The sequence below is a fragment of the Lagopus muta genome, chromosome 1 (genome assembly GCF_023343835.1).
Source record: "Lagopus muta isolate bLagMut1 chromosome 1, bLagMut1 primary, whole genome shotgun sequence".
NCBI lineage: Eukaryota > Metazoa > Chordata > Aves > Galliformes > Phasianidae > Lagopus > Lagopus muta.
Window position 1 is genome coordinate 79448252 of NC_064433.1, and position 24994 is coordinate 79473245.

General features: G+C 40.5%; 1 protein-coding gene across 10 annotated transcripts in view; it reads right to left on the bottom strand.

Annotated features, from left to right (window-relative positions):
- Positions 1 to 3096: 3096 nt before the first annotated feature.
- Positions 3097 to 24994, bottom strand: part of STXBP5L (syntaxin binding protein 5L) — a 175612-nt gene continuing 153714 nt past the window's right edge. For 2 of the 10 annotated variants that reach the window (XM_048941456.1, XM_048941435.1), the window contains 9 exons: positions 23201 to 23371; positions 14457 to 14555; positions 10574 to 10813; positions 9950 to 10024; positions 9016 to 9376; positions 7961 to 8126; positions 5459 to 5570; positions 4908 to 5128; positions 3097 to 3898 (listed from right to left, as the gene is read on the bottom strand). In XM_048941456.1, the coding sequence (XP_048797413.1) occupies positions 3857 to 3898; positions 4908 to 5128; positions 5459 to 5570; positions 7961 to 8126; positions 9016 to 9376; positions 9950 to 10024; positions 10574 to 10813; positions 14457 to 14555; positions 23201 to 23371 (1487 nt within the window). In that variant the 3' untranslated portion in view covers positions 3097 to 3856. The remainder of the gene's footprint in view (positions 3899 to 4907; positions 5129 to 5458; positions 5571 to 7960; positions 8127 to 9015; positions 9377 to 9949; positions 10025 to 10573; positions 10814 to 14456; positions 14556 to 23200; positions 23372 to 24994) is intronic. The other 8 variants (XM_048941445.1, XM_048941520.1, XM_048941486.1 and 5 more) reach the window with 4 other exon arrangements.

Below are 24994 nucleotides of genomic sequence, written 5' to 3' on the forward strand. Positions count from 1 at the left end.
GATGCAAACAGAGGAATGGAGAACTGTGGGGAAAAAAAAACAAACATTTAGAAAACAGTAATTATACAAAGCAAAACCCAACTCTCACTTCTTCGTTTTCACTCAGCATTTGAAGCCTAAATTAGCACTCCACTGAATGGATTATTTTTTTTTCTTAACAAATAGCCTGTGTTTCACCAGAGACTTGCCTACTCTGATACATGCAAATAATCTGATTTTATGTATTTTCTCTGCATATTCAGTCTATATGCATCCCTACGAATACAGGTGAACACAAATGGCCAAACCCAGACATACAGGTGCTGCTGTTGGGTGCATCGGGGCTGGGGACTTGGTTGTGAGAGGGCACTCCTGTAAAGAAGACTGGGAGTGAGAAGGGCATTCAGGTGAACAGAAGCATTTTACATGGAACAAAATGTTTCCAGGCATTCGGGTCTGTTGTAATTGAGGATTACACTGCTGGAGATGCCTCGGGCTGTAGGTGGTGCTCTTAGTGGAATGCTGAAAGCGTGTGACTTCAACGCACAGGGACAGATATAAATAACCAGGCAAGAGCTCTTCCTCCCTCATTGACGTTTTTAAGTGAAGTTTTTTTTCACATACATGATAAATCTCAATAGAAAGCATTTAACAGTGTGCACTACCAAACTTATACAACATATACATTACATATATATATTTTATATATAGAATGTTCTATATACAAACATATACAACTTTTTAGATCTCTACAGCCTACAAGAAAATTGATAATTATAGTCACAAGTGGCAAACGTAACAGAAATAAGGATCTGTAACTGTCTGGAAATACTGAAAATACATAGAGTGGAAAGCGAGATACAGCTGTGACCCAATGGGGAGCAGAGGAGAAAAGCTGCTTGGAACTTTTTATTAAAAACTGTAAGTTTACGGGATGCTGAATTCTAATTCTGTTGCATCAGACGGAAATCTACAGGCAGGTTTTTCCCTGCTGTTAAGACAGAGAGTGGCTGGCTGCCCCAGTGAGTCTGACACTGCACACATGACTTGCTGAAGACACTTTTTTTCCTCTGGGCATGCTGTGGTGATTAGCAGTTAAAGGTCATTATCCAATTTTCACACTAGGTTCTTCAACAAGCGAGCAGGGTCCTGCTCCAGCCTGGAGGGACTGCTGACATCAAAGCTGAGGGGAGCTTTGCACTGTGAGCACCCACACGAGGTGCAGCGTACAGGAAGCTCATGCAGCACTGCTCGCTGCTGTGTCATGTCAGTGTGCCACAGTGTGCCTGCATTCACCTGGCTCATTTCCTAAGGTCCAATTACACCAATTAATAGTGGAAACTAACTAGTAAATAAATATTTAATAAATTCCACTACTAAGTACAGTGGAAAATATGGTACCATGCTTGAACTGGCAGAGGCCTTTTCATTTGCACCACCTTAGGGCATAAGTAATTGTAGGAATGGGTACAGAACCCTCTCTGATTGGTATGCTGATACTGATGCAGACTCCTCAACTTCTCCATAAGAGCAGAGAAGAGCAAAAGAATTAAGTCCATAAGGTTGGCTGGAGGGGTCTGAACAATTTGCACAAAAAGGCTTTGTTGCCCAGAGCCTAAGTAGTGATACAGGCTACTGCACAAGCAGTTTGACTGTAGTAGTGTAGCTGTTTCTCACTCCAGATGCCTGGTTACAGTGATACTTCTCACAGGGGAGCAGCCAGCTCTGTGATGGGGACACTGCAAGGATCTCCCCAGCCCAGTTCATACTGACATCAGAGCAGGGAGTTTGCTCTTTCCTCAGACACTTAATGCACAGACCTCTGGGTCACGCACAATTTCAGTTCCTTAACTCTCAGCAGAACCACAGGCATCACTTGGCCTTTGACCCTTTTCCAACCAAGATTCTACTGTTCTCACAATTACAGTTCAGTTCTTCCTGTAACAGAGAAGAACCTGTCCAGTCTCCTTCCCAAAGCAGCCAGACCAGTCAGGCTTCTTCTTTTGATTTTGCCCCAAGAGAAACATAAAAGTGCTGTAAAGCATACAACTCTTGTGCTCCAGGATGAATTTAAAACTTCACATGTCAGATCTGTTCCATCCCTTTAGCTTGTGCAGCTGGGATGACAGCAAAGCCAGATTTCTAGCCTGTACTATTTTGTTTTATTTTAAGAAAGCAAAATATAGAGGAAAGGCAGCTTTGAGACAGATAATCTGAGCATGGGTATGATAGAAATCTAGTGAAGTTAAGCTCTAGCTATGACGGCAATACTGTCTGTTTGCATCAGTGTCAGCCAGGACTCCCTGAAGGAACATCTTCCCTTTCTCTTATATAGAAAATTTTAAAATTCTCCACCTGCTGCTCTTCTACCTTTTCCTATCTTTCCTTTTCTAATTTGGAGCTCTGTCCAGGTACATGAAAAGAAGCCTTCAGAGCCTTGGTTCCAAGGCAATCTTGGACCAATTTCTAAGTGAACAGTTCATCTGTGTGGCACTGTACTGTATCTATAAACTCAAAACCCATCTGTATAAATAAGTGATGGGTTCTACTTGCTGTTCTCTTCTGTCTCTGCAGACTGGAAAGTATTGCAGAGTCCACTGCAGAAACCAAACAACCCACTAGGAAGGAGAAGCAAGTTACTTTGCGGTGAGCAGAGGATCAACTGCCACACAGCTGTGGTGTCATTTTCTGTATGTGCCAATTCAGTGACATATCATAACAATTGTTTTTCATGCTCTTCCTCTGGCCCACCTCGAGGACTTGCTGCTGGGAGCTCTCTCCACTAGCTTTATGGGGTTACTGTGCAGTTTCCTCAGCATAACTTCAACCAACCACTTAAGAAAAAACTCATTGTTTGGCAAGCTGTTGAGCAGCTTGTGAGTGAAAACTGATGGGACTCTCCCAGTGGTTTCCCTTTTTGCCCTCTCTAACTTCAAGAAGAGATTCTTATAAGTTTGTTTTCTATTCCTGCAACAGAGAAGTAAGGCAACCAAGTGACAGAGAAACCACAGGGATGACAAATGCCACAGACGCCTTCAAGGACTACCGAGATAAATCTAGGGCTCATTTTTAAAAGTACAGATAAGGGCAACATGTCATGTACTCTGAATTGCAAAATTCATCTGCTCTCATGTTTTAATGACATTTCAGATAGTGCCTGTTTAGCTACTTGAAAAATCTGTAGAATTTGGACATAGGCTTTTGAAATTATTTATTCTTCCGGAAGGAGTTAAACAGCACTGATTTCAAGCAAGGTTTTTCAAGGGAAATGAGTAGCAGATAAGAAAATGCAGCTCAACTCATTTTTATGTTGAGAACAGTAGCAAACATGCTTGAAATGTACTGGCTTTTTGTAGTCTCATTTTTAAAAAATACAGATTTTTGCCATTTAAGTTCTTTTTTTTTTTGCTCAATATAAATTAATCCCATTTTTCTTCGGTCACAACATGCTTTTTTTTTTTTCTTTTCCTTTTTTTTCCTTTTTTTTTTATTTTTAAGATGTCAATTAACCATGCAAAGTTTTCTAAGTGCATTAACATTCGAGTTTTTACAGAGTATTTTTAATCAGACACGGCTCCCCACAGTTCATACCTACAGCTTCTGAAAAGCTACATGCCACAGTGATGGTTGAGTTCCTTTTGGGAAAGACTGGCTACTGCATAAACCAGTTGCTGCCATAAAGCCCCCATGACTCCAGTTTCCAACTCATGTTCTGGAAAATCTCTTTGACGCCCACTGCGATGATTCCAACACAGTAAGAGGAAAACATCTTCTAGGAGAACAAATTGTTTCTGGCCGATGACTGATAGATTTGGGAATGAACGTTGCTTCCCTCAGCAGTGTTCTGAACAAAGCCACAAGCAGATTCTTTAGAAGTTTAAAACTGGTACCATTTTTTGTCCTTGTATTTCAGCATCACCTACAGAAATGGGGGAAAAAAGAAAAGGGCATCACAAACTTCAGAAGTAGTGAAGTACCTCACTGCCATTTCTTCTTGCCCACACTGTTGCCAAGTCTTGATTTCACTGAAAGCTTGGTTTGTTTTATTTATTTAATTTTGTAATTACCAAATGCTTTTTAAAAAGCAATGACTTACCTGTTACTTCTGTTCATTAAAAGATTCCTCCTGAGGAGATTTAACTATTTTACCACTTCAGTTTTTGCAGAAGTTCATACGTGTATAGCATGGTAGAGTTGCCCTGAATAAATTCTTTTCACATTTCAGACAAGTTTCTTCTGAGTATTTTTGCCTCGCACACATGAAAGCTAATAAGAATATAAAGGTCTTGCCCAGAGATTTAATGCACATTCAACCAGCTGTACAATTAACTGAAAAACATGCATCTTGGGGGAGTATTCTTTAACCTTGTTTTATCATAAATTAATAAAAAAAATCATTAATTGATTCCCAGCCTAGGGCTGGAAGAGCTTTCTGACTCTATTATTTCTGACTCTTAGCACAGAAGCTGTCTATCCCAGCCAGCCCTATTCTTTACAGCTGTATCACAGCACTGTACCAGAGGGTTCCTCCTCATTTCCTAGTAAGATCTGTAAATGCCACTATGTACACAGCCACCTACCTGTATTCTGCCCTACTGCATAGATCTGCTGGACCAAGTGGCTTAAAAAAAAACAAAGACCAGTCAGAATGGATTAGTGAAAAAAGTGCGAGATGAGAAGTACCCTGTTCTAAATTATGGAAACATGAGAGAAAGAGTTGTGCAGTGGAAGTCTCTTTGGAGATTTTCCATTGTGTGGAGGCAGGGGAAGGAAAAACGGCATGCAAGTTAATGTGAGCACACCTCAAACAACATGACTGTGTGAATGAGGAGAACAGCACTTGACTTTCCAGAAGGGAAGCAAAGACTCAGCTGCAGGTTTGGTGATCTTTAGTTCTGAGTGTGTGATTTAGTTCTGAGTGCTCTTACCTCATGTGCATGTTTGGAAAATGCCTCTGCACTGGCCATCATGCTCGCGGTCCTTTCATCCAGCTCTCCCAGTTTCTGTCCTCTCTCATCAAGAGCAATACGAGCGCGAGTCAAGTCCCCAATGACTCCTCCTGCAGCTCCTCTCACACCTTCAATTCCACCTGATCCAGGGATGTGCTGGGCAAGACTGCGAGAGGCTTTTCCTGCCGTGGCCTCACCAACTGCAAAGGAGAAATACAAACAGGGGGCAGTGAGAGGCTGTGGTCCTCGATGCCACCTTACTGCAATGGCACATGTGGTGGATTTTGCTCTCTGTTCTTTCACATCTGCAATGCAGCCATACCCCCAGCCCTTCTATTTGTCAAAGGAAGTTGCTGCCATGAAGGAATCACAGATAGGTCACAGATAGGGCAACTGAGAAGTCTGCCCTTTCTTCACACTGTCCTCTTTTTCTCTTTTTTGTCATTAAAATAAATCTTCTGTGTGTCCTAGATGACAAGGGCAGGCAATCACACGTATTAATTCATGGAAGAAAAAGAAAAACCACTTACAAAGCTCCTCTCTGTCGAAAGCTTGTCCACTTCCTCCAAAAAGCCCTTTAAGAAAGCCTCTGTTTTGGGCTTCTGGTGTTTCCACGGGAGTAAACAAATCCCCAAGCATGTCCTAGCAAAGTCAGACAAAAATCACATGAAAAATTACTGAGATGGAAGCAGGTCCGGGGGGGGTTGTTTCATTTGCATGAGCTTAAGGAGCCAAACGCATTGGATCTAGTCAAGTCATTTTAAAAGCGTGTCGTATGAAGAACAAAATCAGTACTTAACAGTTGTGTTTTATGATAGGTGAATACTGGGACTCACTAGATTCGCTAATGCTTTAAAAGGACTTAGTTTTCCCTGCCCAGTCTTGTGTTCATAGAGAAAACATTTTAAGCAATATAAGTCACAGAAATATCAGTGATGACATTACATTTTGCTTAGAAACAGCAGTGGTGACACTATAATTGAATAAACAATTTATCAGAATTATGCATTTTGCTTTAGTAATTTTCAGGCTAGCAGGATGGTCACTCTGTTCTCTATTTATAACACACCTGAGTTCAGTCCTTATTAGAAGTTCAGAGTTGCTCTTTTTTAAATAAAAACCCACTGCCCACCACAATCCACCCTTCTCCAAGTTCATTCTTACAGTGCATTTTGGCAGCACCATCAGGCAGTGTCTGAAAGCACTGCTGTGGAAACTGACATTTTCACCAGAGCAGGTGAACTGAATTAGGGCCAAACAAATCTCAGGTTCAGCTTTATTTGCAGCAGTAAGAGGAAAAAGTTGAATCTCCAGAATTAAACTGATACAGAAAGCATGCAGTCCCATTAGTGTTTAAAACCAGTGAGTCTGTGCAACGAGAACAGTTGCTGCCCTGCTGCTCAGCTCTGTGTTTGCTCATCTGAGCCTCAGCAGGCACATCTAGCTGTAGTGCTGCTCAAAGCACTCGGCTCCTGAGAAGCTGAGTGCCAATGACAAAGCTGTGACTCACACTTACTGCTCCCCTGCACTGTCACCTGATCCAGGGAGAAAAATTACTGCAGCTTTTGAGCTTGAGTGGACTCTCTCATGCAGCTTGCCTTGTTTTCCTGGGTAGCAGGTGATACCTGGTCATCTGCTTTTTATACTGGGATAATGGCTGCGCAAGCCCTTTATGTCCTCTTCTGGATAAAAGCCAAGGTAGAAGCAGCCATAGTTCAGCAGTACAGAGAAGCAAGGGCTGTTTCCATTTTGTTGTTGCATGATGCTGTTAAGGCTACTAACAATCTAGCTTATAACAGCCTCTTGCTTATAAATCCACTTTCCCAGATGCAGCGAGCAAACTTTCCGATAATTTTGAAATTAGTTCCCTGCAAAATGATCTATTTTCCAGTGTGCAAGAGCTTGTATGCAATGCTCACTCCTCCCAGCACTCCTTCAGAGCTGAGACACGTGCTGCTGTGATGTGACTCAAGCAGCTCAGCACGCGTTATTCTCTAGGGGACAATAAGTGCTGGCAAGACTATTTCTTCTGTATTTCTATCCTAGCTCAGTGCTAATTACATAACTTAGAACTTGTTCACCTTCTTATTTTTTATTTTATTCCTCATGTTTCTCCTTGTAACCTCTCACAATTCCTCCTCTTCAGTAAATGACATTTTAATTTGCATTTTCATTAGAAAAAGGCAAACCCAAGACTGTAAAGAGCTTTGCTCAAAATAAATTTTTTTTAATTAGACCATTTCTGTAGCTACTGCATTTTAATGTACAGTGGGAGATGCTGGAGTGAAAATGATGGAAAATAATTAAAAATACATTAAAACAGAGTGCATTTTTTTGATACTATCAGCACCTGTTTGTCTCATGTCACCCATCTACTGGAAGTTGTAAGTATTAAGATGTTTTTAGAGTTAAGATCTGAAAAATAAATGATGGCAGGAATGCATATTTTCATGGAGGCAGTTTCTATGCGTTGGACACATGCCAGTACCTACTGCTATGGCTGCTCTGAATGTGTAACTTTCCCTTCTTTCCCTTCAGTCACTTTTAACAGTTGGTTTCTCATATGGGCAGGCTTTGATAGAAGCAGGCTGTGAAGAGTCCCACTTGGGTGTAAATTTGGCTCCATACAGAGACAGCAGAGACTATAATTAGGTGAGGGCAAGCTGCAGACATGGGCCAGTCATCGGGGCACAGGAACACGGTGACAGCAGCACAAAAAAGACCAAGCAGCAACAGAGCAGATGACCTTTCTCTGCTCTGTCAGAATGGCAAATATGAAGGAACACGTCCTTGAGGTCACTTAAAATGCTAAAATTTAACTAAAATACTAGCTCTTTTTTTCCCACCGACACGCAAGCTTACACTGAACAATAAATTATCATCTCTTACTTTTGACTAGAAATCATAGCCTGGTAAAATGCTACTTTGAGAAATCTAGCAGCAAAGGTGGCAATTCACACTTGCACAGTTCGCTGCTCAGGCCTCCAGCCCTCCCACACAAAGACAGCGTGAAGTAAGGATGCGATTCCTACCTGCAGGTTGTCACACATCTCCTGGCTGTACGTGAGGCGCTGGATCTCAGTGGGAGAGCTGAGGTACAAAGCCTGCCCTTCGTTACTGAAGCAAAAGGTCCGCGCTATCCTCATATCCGTTACAGGCAGATAGTTGATGTCCAGCAGTGGGCGAAGGCTGGGCAAGCTGAAGTGAAGCAGAGACTTGAGTTAGTCACAGCTCTAAGGTGAAAAAAAATCTGCCATCCGCATGGTGCCTTCCTTTCTACTTTGCTTCTCTGCAGGGAGGAGTTTCAGCTGCCCTGCCTCAACGTGCAGCTCCTGCCATGAGGGACATACCTGCAACACATGGCTTGTGCCACGTGGCTGGGCAATGTGCAGGTTGAGACCTGCCTCTAGTCACTGCTGGGCACATGGCAGTGTCCTGCTTGCACACTGTGAGCAAAGGCTCCAGCAACCTCTCTGCTGTCCTCCAGCTTCTCCAGCTTCAACTCACTGGCTGTACAGCAGGATGGCACTTGCCCAGATTTAAATGGCATGACCAGGGAAGGGGTGATGTGGGGATGCGGGGGCACAACTGCAGTGATGCTGCACAGTCAGCTCAATGGGGCAACGGCAAGGAAGAGAAACTAAGTGCACCGAGTGCAAAAAATCTGAAATGGGACTGGACCCTTCACACTGGATAAAAAGTACCATTTCTATGCCCGAGTTATTCTTAATGCTCTACACCCGATTGACAGTAGGGAGAAAAAATTACAAGTTTTATGCCAGTTATAAGTCATCAACCATCAGCCATCATCATGGGAGAGCTGCTATGAAATGGAAGAGCTTGTTTTGCTGTTCCACTGCCTTAATTCCCCACGCGGAGGCAAGCCAAGGAACAGGTATGGCTGCGGGCAAGGCAGTGCTCCCAGAAGAGCAATTACCTGTATATAAAACGTGCACTAAATGCATCTATCAGGCAGCTAACGCAGAGCATCAACCATGTAGGCACACCGCAGCAAATGCAAGTGGAACGCAATGGCACTGTGCCACCTCTTTGCTTAGTTTTGCCATGAGATTAGTTAGATAAGTACCTCAGTGTCATGATGTGCCCATTGGCACAAAAGCACGCCAGACAGACGCTGTTACAGAGGGTGACCACATCTGCTTGCAATAAAAAGGACGTTTCGGTGATGTTGTGGACATAAAGACATGTTTGGGAAGGCAATGAGAAGACTTTGGCTTGTTTTTCTGAACAAATGACTGCAAATTGATGATCACCCATATCCTGGGAGGAGGAAGGGGAATGCATGACGAGTTTTCTTTTCCTTGTTTTTTCACCATCATCAGCACTGTGTGGGTCCCTCCATACTTCATAAGGTGGATGTATCAATGTCCCCGTGCAGTCCAAGCAGGCGAAGGTCAGCACGGCTCCTTTCAGTGTCAGAACTGTGCCTGCAAAATACAATCTTCTCTCATTGGCACTGGCACCACAATTTAACTGCTTGTCAGCACAGTGGATCCACAGCACAGGTGACACCCGACTTCTCCTTTTGTAAATACAGAAAATGCATTTATCTAGCCAGGGTGACAGGTCTTCCTTACTCAGTTCTTCCTGACCACACAGGAAAGTGAACACATAGGCTGTCACTACTGAAAGGTCTCAGGCAGCCCATGTCAAATAACCTACATAGCACATACTACTGAACGCCATAAGGATAGACTGCTTTTTTTTTCCCCCCTGCTTTTTTGTTTTCTTTTAAATTTATTACTTCCAGTAGGATTATTTATTCCCCAACCAGTAAAATTGCTACCCTTAGTCTGGTGTCCATCCAGTGTTGTTTTTCTAAACAAAAAAGAGTGGGGGAGCTTATCACTACTCCTGTGGCACCCTGTTTTCTGGCATTATTTTACTCACAACACAATAAGCACATCCTGTCTCTTAGCCCTGACCTCTCTCAGCCCTCTGTCCTCTCTGCTCTGCCATCTGTCACTCACTCAGCCAAAGATCTCTCCTGGTACACCAACCTGCCAACATTTGTGTTTCCTTTCCTGAGCTCCCTTCTGCTTCTCTGCAGCCTTCTGACAGGAAAGACAGCCAAACTGTTCACAGAATCCCAGATAGGATAGCATCAGAGCAGCACACAGGACTGCAGTTTCCCAATATGAAGGATCCCTGCCAGTTTCCCTGTTCTCACAAGAAATAAATGTGACTTTGCTCAAGGTGTAGGGCGAACTTCAAGATTAACGCAGTTAAAGTGCCTCAGTTCGTAAAGCTGTGGGTTTCTCACATGCATCTCTTTTTACCTGTGTGCCCTTAATCATAGAATGGTTTGGGAAGGGACCTTTAAGATCATCTAGTTCCAACCCCCTGCTATAGGTATGGACATCATACTAGACCAGGTTACTCAAAGCCCTGGCCAGTCTGGCCCTGAATGCTTCCAGGGAGGGGCATCCACAACCTCACTGGGCAACCTGTTCCAGTCTCACCACCCTCACAGTAAAGAATTTCTTTCTAATATCTATGTAGTGAATGACTACTACTTAATACATTTCCTGAGAATTTTCTGGCAAAAAGGCCGCATAAAATCACACAGTTTTTCCCCCATTGTCCAAGATGGATAATAAACACGAAAAAGGCAGCACTCTTACCACTCGGTGACACCATGACCGGCTCTGACTGCCGTAAGTCGTCACTGGCAGGCAGGTTAAGAGAGAGGATTAAGACCATACCAAGGCCCGTTCCAACCCAGAGGCATGGGGAGACAGCAGAGTCATTCTTTCGGGCAAAGGACTCCATGAAGTACAAGGCTGTGATTGCCTCCTTGGAGTCCCTGTCAATACTCGACACGCTGGAGCTTCGGGAACGGCTGAAGGAGTTTTCTCGGTTTTCTGCATAAATAAATACAATTGGACAGGCATAAGCTGGTAACGTGAGAGCAGGTAGAGGCCTGCAGCAAATACAGCAAATACAAACGCCCTGCAGGGCACTCAAAACACAGCATTTTCACAAACTAGGAGAACACTGTGATACTACCACCGTACCGGCTTCCTTCCTTCCATAAGCATGGAAAATGCTGTCAGACCTCATCAGTTAGATCTGCATTAGAAATAGCTGCTTATTATGAAGATTAGCATAGACTAATTAGAGTTTACAACAGCCTTAGCTCAAAGGACTTGTTCTAAATAGCATGAAATAATTTTAGACACATCTGCTACCAATGCATTTAATATTAATCCATGTATCTCATTGCTGTAGGACACAAAGGAAGAAGCCACTTCCAACTTCAGAACACATGTTCTCTGCTCCGCTCCTTTTCCCACAACTAGGAAGCAAGAGCACTAAGTTCACAGCTGCTGTACATTGTCAAGCTCTCTGGGGAAAAGACACACATCACTAAACTATTCCAGCAGCCAAGATGTCTCAGGGCACACCTCAGCTCAGGCTTCCCAGGCACTGAGATAGGAAAACTGCTCTGTGCCCTCAATGACAACTGCACAGTGAACCAATGGTTCATCTTTCTGCCTAAACTTTAGCAGACAACAAATGAGAGCACGGTGGAGACAGAGCCACACTGATGGAGACCCTGAGCTCCTAAGGAGGAAGTGACAGCGAACACTGTCTGACTGCTGTAGGGCTGAGGGATCCTTGCTTTGCTTTGCGCCAAGAAGGAAGGCCAAAACTGTGCAAGGGATCTGCTGGCAGTAGCCATGTGTTATCAGTGGCAACATGTTGGCTAAAAGGTTCCTGGAGACTAAGGGAGCCAGAGGGAAGAAGAGAGCAGCACTGCCCACCAGCATAGTCTTTGCAAAGCAATTTGTGTCAGAGCTGCTGTCTGCCAACACGTAGTCAAAGTCAGGTCTTGATCACCGGAAACCTCACATTCTCTTCTGCAACACAAACATCAGAGGAATAGGAGGTTATGGGGATGGAGAATATTTGAAGGAATCAGACCTGAAATAAAAGGCTCACTTCTGAACCTATCATGATGAAGTAGATTTGTTTGGCACAAAATTCTCATATCTCAGCACAGAGGGCTGTCTCTTTAGAGCCTGCAGAAATAAAGAAGAGGAATACTGTCTATCTTGGTTAAGAATAAAATCAGAAAAGGGCCTTCTCGAGCACTCCAGTTTAAAACTGGGCTAAGCCTCATCTTGTTTCTTCCCTCCACTAGTAGCAGCCATTTGGCGGCGGATTTTCCTCAGACCACATGCTGCATTAGATTCTCTACCCAGATCACTGCATGTGAACTGTGGAAATTATCCTCTTCACAGCAGCTACCTGGGAAATACCAGAGAACCACAGCAGAGCATTACAGGAGCAACAGCAGGCATTGCTATATGTGCTACCGTACATGCCTGATTAACACACTGCTCAGACATACTTGGCACAGCTGCCAAGGAGGCATCTGCCTGCCTTTCAAAAAGGAGCTTCCGAGGACAGCATCCCCTGGCACTTCAGGCCCGCTCTGATGAAAGAGAAACTTGTGTCTACTTGAATTTCCGAGCACTGCCTTCTCCTCACCCTATTTCACCTTCTTTATGTAGGCACTGTTGTGATTTTAATTCTAGCTCAGTGCTGCTAAATATATCTGCAGAAGCTGGGAATTTTTATTCATGTGGAAAGCTTCTAATACCTTGTGAATCAGTGACTCCCATAACCTCAACCACTTCTGCATTGGACTGGTTGGCCCAGCTCCTTCCTAAGGACAGCAGCTGATGAGCAAAGAAGGGCAGTGGAGTAATTTCAAGGCAGAAATCATCAGGGCTTCACACACACACACACACACACACACACACACACACACACACACACACACACACACATAAAATTCAAAGGATACCTTATTTTAAAAGTATGTTGTTACATAATTAATTTTCTCTTTAAAAGTCGTCACATTCAAATATGGTGATGCTCAAACTAAGAAAGATACTGATTGGGAGGACAAAAATGTATCTGCTTAGTAAGCAAAGGCTAGATACATGGACCTTAAAATACATCATGTGCTATTCGCATATGTCATCAAGCTATCTCTCTCTCTAAATTAACAAGAAATGTTCTTCTCCCCTGTACAGTACAGTTAACTAAGACATCTTAGCAGAACTGACATTAACAGATATAGTCTTTGGGACACTTTCGGGAACATACTGTGCAAGTTTCTATTAAATATAGTGCTCAAAATGAAACACAAAAGATCAGCATGACACTTGTCAAAGTCTGATGTCATTAAACATATCCGAACAGCAAAACCAAACCTATGGAAGGCTGCAACCACTGTGGGACTTTAATAGCTAGCTCTAAAAGAAGGCAGAAATCTCTCATCTTCTAGATTTTTGGAATAAAACTTAGTTCAGTGAAGTTCCTCTGACACCTCCCTCCTCAAAGAGATTATAAATCAAATTCTGTATTTTGGAACCACTCCATTAAGAGAAACACAAAGACATGTTCTTTGGGAAACAAAAAACGTACCTAGCTTAATTTCTACATTTAAAAGGATGTCCCTTCTGTCAAAAGTTGTTATGCATAAACACTGCCATTCAGCAATAATCTGTAACACAGATTATGAGTTTCAAGTGCAACACTGTTATGGGTTTTCTCTTATATTTTCCTTCTGTTCCATGGCAATACAGATGTAATAACAATGACAGCTGCATCTCTCTGCATGGCTGTGAACCAGCACCCATATCACTTCAGGTACTCCCTTTAACCTGAGTCAAACAAAGTTTACTTGGTCTCCATGTTTCAGTGAGATGACAGCCATTCATATGTGAAAGGCAAGTCATTTTCTGCTCCACAGTTTTATTTCCCTCATTATTCTCTCCAGAATATTCTGCTACATTACAGTTTCTCATAAATGTGCTTCTGCCTCTGAATTGCCTCCTGCTTTGAGGGAGCCGGTGCTCACTTTTCTTTGAGATGCATTTATCCAACTCCAGCAATCCCTCTGTCTCTATTCTAGGGTAGCGTGCCATTTTTCTTCCTTTGCCCTTTGCAGATCTGCATTTAATGCCTTTTTCTTTTCTTTCCAAAGAGGTCTCCAGGCTATCCCTGCAGCTGGGAGCAGAGGAGCTGTGAGGATTATTCAAGTCTTTCCTGAGAGCCAACCAATGACTGTCATTAGGGAGATGCTGCTATCCAGGTTGGTAGACCATAGCCTATGCAGCTTTGAGCGAAAGTGTCATTATCTTCAGTGAGGAAATTTCAAACAGCTGCATAGTGTGGGTTAAGACCATAATATAGAAATACTGCTACAAATGTAGTCCTGCTTGCCTTAAAATGGCTTCATTCAACCCTGCTGTATGCATGGTGTGGATTACTGAGATGTAGATGGACGCTCAGGAACCAATCTCCTTTGTAACACTGGACTGACTGATAGTTAAATTCCAGCTAGGAGCAACAGTGTACAAGTAGAAGGCACCTAATTTAACAATTGCAAAGCCTCCAATTTGCTACCCACCTGACAGACAGAAACACAGAAGGACACTTCAACTGACGTACTAGTTTAAGAATGAAGCCAGCAGTTTTGGGTCTTACCTTTGTTCATCCATGTGTGAGCAGTACAGTGACGCTCGTCGTGTGAGAATGAACTGATTCCGTGTAATTGCTGAAGCACTGCCCGTCTGGAAATGTAACCTACTGCCACAAAATCGTGTGCATTGCAAAAGGACAAGAACAATTGAGCCAGTCGTCATCATGACATTCCTATGAAAGCAGCCCTGAGCAGTGACTGAACTAGCTCTTTCCTTGCATGACAGAGCGGTCCTGCTGCAGCACACTGGTGTCTGGCAGAAGATGTGATTGAGGGCCTAGGGGGTTTCAGGGAACTTAAAAGACCATCTGAGTAAATGATTCTGTATGTTTCAACTGCCACAACTGTAGAGCACTTGCAGGGATTTTTTTTAATTGCCATTTGTTTAGTGGGAATAGTCCTGGAATTTCTGAAATTTCCCATGAAATTATAAGAAAAAAGAGAGGGGATACTAACAACATTTATGCCACTGATGTGTGCTGTTCAGGGGAATGCTCTAACTTCTTCACTCTCAGCTGCAGCCAAAGCTTTGTAAGGGGAACACATCCTCACACATCAGCATGTCCAAGAAATTGTCTTCATGACTATTTCAAATTAACAGGGTGAGGACTAACACAGAAACACAAAGTCAATTTCTTTTTGGAGTTAGGAATCATGAAAACAAAAGCATCCTTTGTTGTGAGGAGTGAAAGAAAACTACCAGTGACAAAGATCAATACTGTCACTGTAAATGCTTACATTCATTACTGGAGAGCTCTGCATTCTGTCAGGGTCTATGATTCCACTTATAGGTTCTTTCCTGATGTAATTAACGCTCTTAGTAACTAATTTCCTTGTATAGCCTATTCAAAAAAAACAAACTTTTTTTTTTAATATATGGAAATCAATATATTCTGGAAACAAATGGTTTAAATTCTCCTCATTTGGAGATCTTGAAAAGTTTATGTTTCAAATACTAGATTTAACAGAAGATAATGAAAATATTAAATCATTTGATAGTTTAAGGATTACTACCTTAATAGCTTTAGAGAAATGTCACTTTTAAAATTACTGAGTCAGGAAAGCATGCAAAGCCCTGAATGTCAGCTAAACATACAGTAAAGGAATTAGATTTGAAACATGAATTTGCACACGGTAACATCATACAGACAGAGACCGAACCACATTACAGTCAGCAACGCTTCAGCAACACAGAGGAGAAAGGGGCAGGAGGTAACACTGCGGGGCTTTCACACGCTTAAGAACACTGCACAGTTACTTGGCTAACAACATCTTCAAACACATTTTAATAGCATCACTCTCAAGCTGCATTCCACATTAAAGCAATTCACTAGAAAGCAGCAGAAGTTATCTTAGGCACAAACAATGCAACAATCTAGACTCTTATTGTGAATCATTTTCTACCGGATCAGTTCAAATAAGCTGCCCTAAAACCATGTCAAAAAGCACGTGAATATATTGCAGAGTATTCAGACCAGGGCGAGTGGCTCTGCTTAAATAAAGCTCACACCTGAGGGATGCTTCACTGCATCCTCCCACCCCTGAAAAAGTTCTGAAATGTAGTACAATCCTGAAGTTGCTGTAGTAATAACAAGGTAACTTGAGCGTGTGGTTTCAACTGATTCAGGACTGATGTGAACAACATCAAATAAAGGCCTGAAAGGGAAAACAGATTCAAGACTTGGAACTTCACTTTGATACTTTCAGGACACAGAACAATTCAGGCTTAAGTTTTAGTTCTACACATTTTAAAAAACTGGGGGGAGCTGTTAGAGCAAAAGTGTTTTCCAAATTGAAGATGAAGTAGAAATAAGCATTGTGATGGAAAGACAAAAAACGCTGGAGATCTCAACAGTAAATATTGCCTATTAAGATTTCATATTTGATTACATGAATTACTTCCCTTTACTTACACAAGCAGACAGTCATCCTATTTAGAACACTAAGAGCTCAATTTGAATTTAGATTATAAGTTTGACTGTATCTTTTAATCAAAGAACATGATATTCCCTATAACTTAACACCCAGTCTAAAATATCCCTTCTGCAGAAGCGTCTCTTGATAACACTGATGGTCTGGGAAGAAAGAATACGTTCTACAACTTTCATATGTAGAAGTACCCAGGAATCAGAAGACAAAAAGTGCAGCAGAAGAAAAATCTTATGTATGTTCCTTCAATAAAGGAGTCAAAACAGTTTTAATGAAGCTCCCAATATTTTTTTTTGCTCTGTAGCAAAGAACAGACTTTATGGATAATGAACAAGTCCCGCATGCAACCTTCTTATCTGCTTCTCTGCACTTGAAATAGGACAAACATGAATTAAACAAAGTTGGTGACAAACTCAGCAACTAGTGGAGGCTATGGCACCCAGAGTATCTCTAAGTCACTTCCTATTATACTACTTGTATTGTTACCAGATACAGTTATACAAAGTAACTTCAAACGCTAACAGAATCGAAATGATTCACAAGCAGAACAAGCACCATAATTCCTTCACCGATAAAAAAAATCTCCAGTCAATTGCTTTTCAACCTGCTGTGAAAGCTTAGCTTTGAAAAACCATGGCCCTTAGGGGCTTCATGAAGAATGGTTCCATGACAGCTGTATCATGCCCAGTGGACCAGGTAAGTATCTATTTATTTGGATGTTAAGGAAGTTCACCAGAAGTCATCCACTCTCCAATATCATGAGCAATGACAAAGAGTATGCAGTGGAGAGCATGAGTTGTTCTAAATACTGGCCAGAGGTGCACTAACCTCCTCAGAGGATCCATTTCTGCAGTTAACTATCCTTGGGATCAAAATGAATCGCCTACTGTCCCTGCAAAGCTGTGCACCTGTCGTAATTCATGTCCATTACACTCTGCCTTTCTCTCATCAGATACAAACAATAGTTTATTCCTTTTCTCTGTGCATTCCCCTGTCACACATCTAAATCAATTTACGCTGCGTATTCAACACTTCTCTAGATCACACAACCTGGTTGTTTCTCTCTTTCCTTTGAAGCCCAGGAACCATGACCATTAAGACTGCAGTTACTGCTTTCTAGGCTCTCATCAGTTAGCTCACATTCACACGTGGGCTTCAGACCCAAGAAAATAAGAGGCTATTGATAAAAACAGAGAATCTCCCTCTTCTCACTGCTCCCCACCTGGCAAGAAAACCAAATGGTCCCGTTTACTGAATCACCCAGAAAATCCAGTGTGATATGCACAGAGGACTTTTGCAGATGGTGTAATAGTATAACCATAAGTGACAAGAGAACTGTCAACAATTTGATAGAAGTTACGTGGGAAAGATGCAGTATACATCAGTGGAGCTCATTTCCTCAAGTTGTGGACTTCATATAAAATAACCACTTATTTCCAAGACTGACTACTTCTTACCGGACTTACAAGAGCAAATGTCAGCAGTTCTCTGTGTTTTCACACGTATTCACAAGCAAATATTGATTAAGGCATGGACAGGTCCTAAGAGGTCGGAAGCTTTGTTATAGAAACAGACCAATATAATAGGCCAACATACATGCACAGAAAATCACTGTAGAATTTGCTGAACCTAAAACCAACAAAACAGCAACAAAATTAAAAATATATTTAGCACCCTAAAAGCCTAAAATCTAAGCCAAATTCCAGCAGGAAAAAATCCACTAACCTCTGCCACACTGTACACAAAACTTCTTATGGTAATCCTCAAATACCTTTGAATAGTAAAAGAAAGTAAAGTACGTAGTATATAAGTACTATCCATTTTAAGGCAAATTGGACAAAATCAGGCAAGAGACAAAAGAGCTTATTCCCAGAATCATTTTAGTCATTTTATATGCAAATACTAAAGAAATACTTCAGGTCTAAGAGTATATTAGATCCATTACAATGAAAATTGTATTCTACTTGCCACAGAATATTTGATAAGGTTATTAGAGATAATAGTTAAGTATTCTTCAATGGTTTGTTTCTGCTAGCTCTCACTGACATCTCAAGTACTTTATGTCAAATTTTAACTGTGTATAATCAAAAGAGTTATCCAATACTGAAACAGAGTTATTTTAAAGAAATATAAAGCAAATTCATAGTCTGCTCCTAGCATTCCAAGAGAATTAAAATGCACATGAAATCCTTCTAAAGTTTTCTTGTTTGGAGGTAAGTTTGTAGCACTAAGATGTGGATAGTCTTCACCATCGAGGGTGATGAAACTGGCTAGTTAAAGACTGCATAGTGGGGAAAAATAACTAAAATGGAAAGATAATTTTATATCAATTATGGTTGAAGAAAATAGTTTTCCAAATACAACACTTCAAAACAAAAACTCCACTCTGTCTCTACTTCATTCCTAAGATGAATTTTGGTACATTACATTTAGACATACACAGAATGCTCTGGTTTCTGTATGAATGCAGGTAATGATGGGGAAAAAAAAATAAGTCTGCCAGCACGTGCTCCTGAGGGAAACTAACAAGAATCTTTAGGAGACAGCAAACTGGCTTTGAGAAGAAAAACATTTGAAAAAAAAAAAAAAAAACAGTAACTGAGAAATTCCAAATCTGAAACACTAGTTATTTTCATTTTATTAAAGCAAATAGGACTATATGGCAGCATGTGCACACATTCAGTCAGCTATACAAGGATAACCACACTAAGTTTCCTCACACAACAATTTTATTTTTATTCTTTAACTTCATTGTTTTCTTTCATCTAAAATTACAACAAAAAATTAATAGAAATAAAGGTTTAATTTTTTCTATGTGAACAAGAACAGATGTCTGGGGCCTGCTCACCTACACTGTAATTCATAATCAGTACTTCTGCTTTTCTAGATGGAAAAGAAGTTTTAATCACTTTAATGACTATGTAGTATTAGTTCTTGGTCTGAGATGATCAGGGATGGATCTGTGCAACTGAACAGAAGGCAAGCCATGGAGGGGTACAGATTTACAGTCAAAAAAGGGAGCTAGTTTGAGCCCAGAGCTGAAACAGACCGAGGCATCTAATAGAAATGAAGTCAGAAAAACATAGTGTGTGAAGGCTGGTTGAAAATACGGTTGACGAAAACACCGAACGTATAGTTCCAATTGTACCAAAAGCTCAGATTTAAATGAGCAGGTTTTGAAAACCAAAGTGAAAACAGTGATTTATTTTTCTAACAGATATCTTCTGGTTAGTCATGAAAATGGTTTTTTTTTTTTTTTTTTTAGCTAATCAATTCAGAAGGGATTTTAAGACCAGTAACTGGAAGAATTGTTAAGAAATATCCAATTGTCATCAATGCTTCAGAAACAGGCACTCAGCTTAAGAAAAAATTTACCCATACACAAAGGATTTTCTTTTTACATATGAAAAGTTCTCAATGCTTCTGAGATTGCAAATCTCTAATCAAAACTCTAATCAGATTGAAGAATAATATCCAAATTTGAAATACTACTTTCGTGGTGAGGACACAAAATACACATCTTAGTCACAAAATGAGAATACAAAAAATAACTTATTGTGAATTGTTTATTGCAGCATATACTGCTAAGTAGCCCTACCAGAGCTTTTGATCAAAGCCAGTTCCACCTTTGGAAGAGAATTTTTATTCTCTGTATAATATTTCTCAAATCTTTTAACTTCTCATCTTCTTCCTCCTTCACCCTCCTCCTAACTTCTAACCCGAGAATCCTTCAAGCACCATATCACTCTCTATCACACTATTTAATATAAAAACCTTCAGGAATAAAGCAAAACACCTGCCAAAATAGCAAGTCTAGAATCTAAGATTCATAAAGAAAGCTGAATGTCAGTCACTCCAGGCAGAATAGTCAGCAAAGCTAGAATTTGGAAGACTGATAGCACAGGCATTTAGGAAAAAAAAAAGTTTACATAAGTTGAACATACAGACACATGGATTCTTTTTCTAAAGAGAATATGTACATTAGAAAGTTATTTTAGTTTGTAAACCTCCTGAAAGGTAACTTGTCTGCATGCCTGTACATACAAACCACACATCCAAGGAAAAACTCAAACCACAGTCTATCATGTTACATGCTAATATAAATTACTCTAAAGATTCTGCTTAGCCCTTTCTTGCAGCAGGAAGAACTATATCACAGGCATTTCACTAACCTCACTGAGAACTGTAATACTATTTCACTGACACCACTGGTAAGTTTAAATAGGATTAATTTTTTTTTTATGAAGTCACTTACATTAATTTACTTTATGTCCCCGAAAGGAAGTTGGATGACTTTCTAGAATGAGGTATACTGTCATATTAAACTTGATAGGTATTATAATTACTGATAAAAAATAGAAACTGAATCTTCAGTGATAGTAAAAAGCATCACCATGCAATCAAAAGTATCAGTGTATTGCAAAATTGTTGAAAGCATTTCATAAAACAGTATGCTTAGCACACTTCTAGTAATGCCAGTTTTCTTACTAAACAGAATGTGAATGGTGCAGCAGCCAATGGACCACTTCAAAAGGATGTGACTTGCTGTTACTGGGAGGGAAAGGTTTAGTGGAACGTTGGGGGATTGCAGGTTCCCTCTTCTGCCTGCCAGTGGCCCTACTGTTGGAAGATGTAGGGGAGAAGGAAAAGTAGAAGCAGAAAAGAATTCAGTGGTGTCATGGCCAAATTATTTAGTAGTGTTGATACTGCAGCAATATCTGCATATAAGAATTGCAGAAAAGTTCAGTACTACATAGGATGAAGAAAAACACAAAGAAATTGAAATTATTGTGGCAGTGATGTATTTTCCACGATGAGTTATAATGCGACAACGGTACTTACCATATTTGTGTAGTGCATAAAGTAAGATAGATGAGAGCTATGATAATCAATAACTAACATGGAGGAAAAAGTGCTGACTACAAAAATGAAAACTGCCTTTAAGCACAGGAATTTTTAAACACCTCAGAGCTCTATAAATCTGCTTTAGTACAATGCTCTACATACAGTCATTAATCAATCCAAGTTTAAACTGAAATGTATAGGTTTACTATGTATTTTCAATTACTTCTTATAACTAATTGCTCAAAGATTGCACTTTATCTTATTTTATATGACGCCTACAACGTAATTAGACATTTGGGCTCACCAGCCTATGGCTTCATCTTTGATGACTCCAAAATACTGTAACATCCTCTTAGAGGCCAGGTCTACACTACAGATGCCAATGTCTGTGACTGCCATGCATGGGAAGATATAAAATACCTTTGCCAACCAGGTAAAATTTGAGCCCAGTATATTCTTCGGCATTGTTTCAAAGTATAATTTTGTTATAATTACAAGAAGTTTATTGAGATAATGTTTAGGTATGTGAAATCAGTCTAGTTCTACTCACAATCTAAGACAATGACTGCATGATCCCTCAAGAAACAGCACTTTCTGTTAAGATGTCACTATTGTCAAGTTTTTGTCCCTTTTCCTCTGCAAAACATTACTATTCATCTAGTAAAAATAGATCTTGTGGGCACTTGTCTGCTTTAGTGAAAAGACATTTGGACAGTGAAAAATCAAGATAGAAAGCTATTTAAGCTTTATTTAAAAGCTCTACATTTAAGCTAAAGTACTTATGTAGAAAAGGACAGCACAAAATGTTCCATATTTCACCTGTATCTGTTTTGGTGGGACAGCCTCTGGCAATGGGAGATAATTTCTGCTACAGACCTAACGACACAGCTGGAAGAGGGTAACAGTCAGTGAACACAATTGTTTTCCAGAGGCCATCTGACCATGCTTTACTCTATGTCTTGTGGATCAATGTAGGTAAATGGTATCCTTATATCAAACTCAAGGAGATGCTAGAGGGCATCACGACAGTCTACGGGATATAGCAGCTCTGTTTCAGTCAAGAACATAATCTTGGAACTCTCTATATTAAATGAGGATGTTTTTTACTGGGTCTTGCACATGTAGATTCTGTTTTGTGATCCCCCACAGTCATAAGAAGGCAAAATAGAAAACTATTTTTCAACTTCTGTTGTCATAAAGAAAATGGAAAAAATTCTAGCAATTTGCAGCGAGCAACAAAGGTATTTGCAACAACTTGCTTTTAAAGTTAGACACACTAAGTGATTTAATATCCCTTATTCTATCTCCTTTAATAATAATCAAAACCGGGGAGCACTGGTTCCAGTTATGAAGAATGCCATTCTGTTTTACAGACACCAAAGTAAAATCAGCTTACTCTTAAGTTTTAAGCACAATGCATTGCTGTAAGTGGTCCACTGAGTCTCTGCACTCAGGCAGTTCATGATTTGCAGACTGTTTTTTCAAATATTAAACCTAGAATTTTGTTATATAAATGGATCAGATCATGGGCTATAATTTTACAGTAAACAGTGGCTAGGAATTGTGCAATTTTATACAGTCTTTATTAACAATAAATAAATAAATATGTGCAAAGCCTGAACTCACTCAGTTTCAGAGTTGATAAGTAGCAGCAATGAGGGTTTGAAACTTCACAATAACTCTATGTAGGCTGCTGTGAACGACTGCTTTCTTATAGCAAAGCACTGGACCCATACAGGTGAGGGGACAACTATAAAGGCTCACTGAGGTTCAGCATACCAAATCCCTAGGCAGCACAGAGCTCAAGAGCAGGCTGGTTAGTAACAACAGTAACACACAGGGGTTGTTCTAATTCTAAACAGTCAGATGAAGGCAGCAGTTCTGGGCAGTGACTTGGACAAGGATCATGCTAAATTTACTTTCACACCTGGTGAGAAATTCACAGATAGCCAGCACAACAGCAACTGCCACCCACCTTCTGTGGTGACTGGGAGGGAAATCTCCATGCAGGCTGCAGACTGTGCTTTTCTAAAGGGGGGCCTCCCGGGCCCTCGGCGGTTTGCTTTTGAGACGTCCGCGCTGGAAAGTCGTTTTCCTGAACTGCAGCTCTGGGATGTTGGGCTTGTACAGTGACCATTCACGTGATCTGGAAAGCGAACGCAAAATGTGCTAGGTAAAGCGTCAGGTCCCAAAATTCAGAATGGAGGAGAGATGTAAGTTCTGGTATTTGAGAATGAGTTAAATGAAATCTTTTGAGGATGACTATTTGTTTTATCAATCCAGAGCACAGATGTAAGAACAAGTCACTACGTCTTTAAGGTATATTTTGAAATAAAGTGAGGGACATAGAACTGGTACACGTTCTTATAGCTGCAGCTTCCACACAGTTTTGACGACCTATGAGCACAGGCAGTTTATCTGGATATGGCTGGTAACACTATCCTCAATGTTGTATCTCCTAATACATACCAAATAAATTTGAAAACTGTCTTTCCTTTTTGCTCTCATAAAGAACTGAAAGATAGACCTACACAAATTGCCCACCTGACTGGAAGCTGCCATGAAACAGGTATCTAACTGCCACTATTTGTGATAATTACAGAATTAGCAGTAATAATGCTAAGTTATTCTTTATATCCCATGTAGATTTATCTTACTGCTCAAGGAATCTGACTGCTGAACAATGTGTTCATCTGCTACAGATATGAAGATGTGAGGCTGAGACCCTGGACACCTGCTGGAGGCCATGGTCAATCAGCACATGTTGCCATCTGCTGGGGACAAGAAACAAAACATGGATGCTTGAAATGCTTCCCTATGTTCATCTGTTCTTCATCACTAATAACAGGTCTTTGAAACAGAGCAATCCACTAAGCAGGGCTCACATCACAGGGTAGAACAGTTTGGATGGGATCAATGGACTTCAACATACTCATACGATACTTTTCTTCCGCTCATGTTGAGTAGAGCAAGATGAGGGGAAGAATTACTGAAAGCAATTTTCTCCTCAGTATATGAAAGGATACTTACAAATTTGATTAAACAGCAGGTCATGAACATAAATTCAGATCTATGCAAGCACACCTTACATTCAAAACAATGGAAGCTCAATAACACAGGTAAGGACAAGCTTGAAGTTTCTGCCTCCCTCTTAAATGTCAGATTATTTATATCTCAGAACCACTCTTTCAGATTCAGTATATTAGTATATTCAGTACGTCATCATTCTCATCAGTTGTATTGCATTCAAGAAAAAGATGAATTTCAATACACCAAGATAAATTTATTTCTTTGTTCCCATGCCATGATAATTCACAATGAAAAGCTGTTTCAACGTTCAGACAATAAAACAGATTCTATACTGAATATAGCATATGGTGTGCTATTACGTACAAGTTCTAACGTGCAAATCATGTCCTTTATATGTGAAAGCATTTTGGGCTTGATGAACAAAACAGGAAAGAATTGTTCAGAATTACATTTTGGAAAGTAATTTAGTATCTATTCTGAGACTGAGTATATATAATGAAAGGGCTCTGTAGGAGACACAACTTCCATGATTCCTATCATGTTTCTTAATACATAGCTATTAACTGAGCTAGCAGCACATATCAAATTGACGTGGATAACTCATTCAACTTTTAGTTAGGGAATTTTATAAAATATACTGGAGCTATTCATATATTTCAGTAGAAAGTCCTCTGAGACCGGGGCTTTGTTCAAGGGCACAGGCTGACTGTTCAACCTCAGCAACAGATACATTCTCATC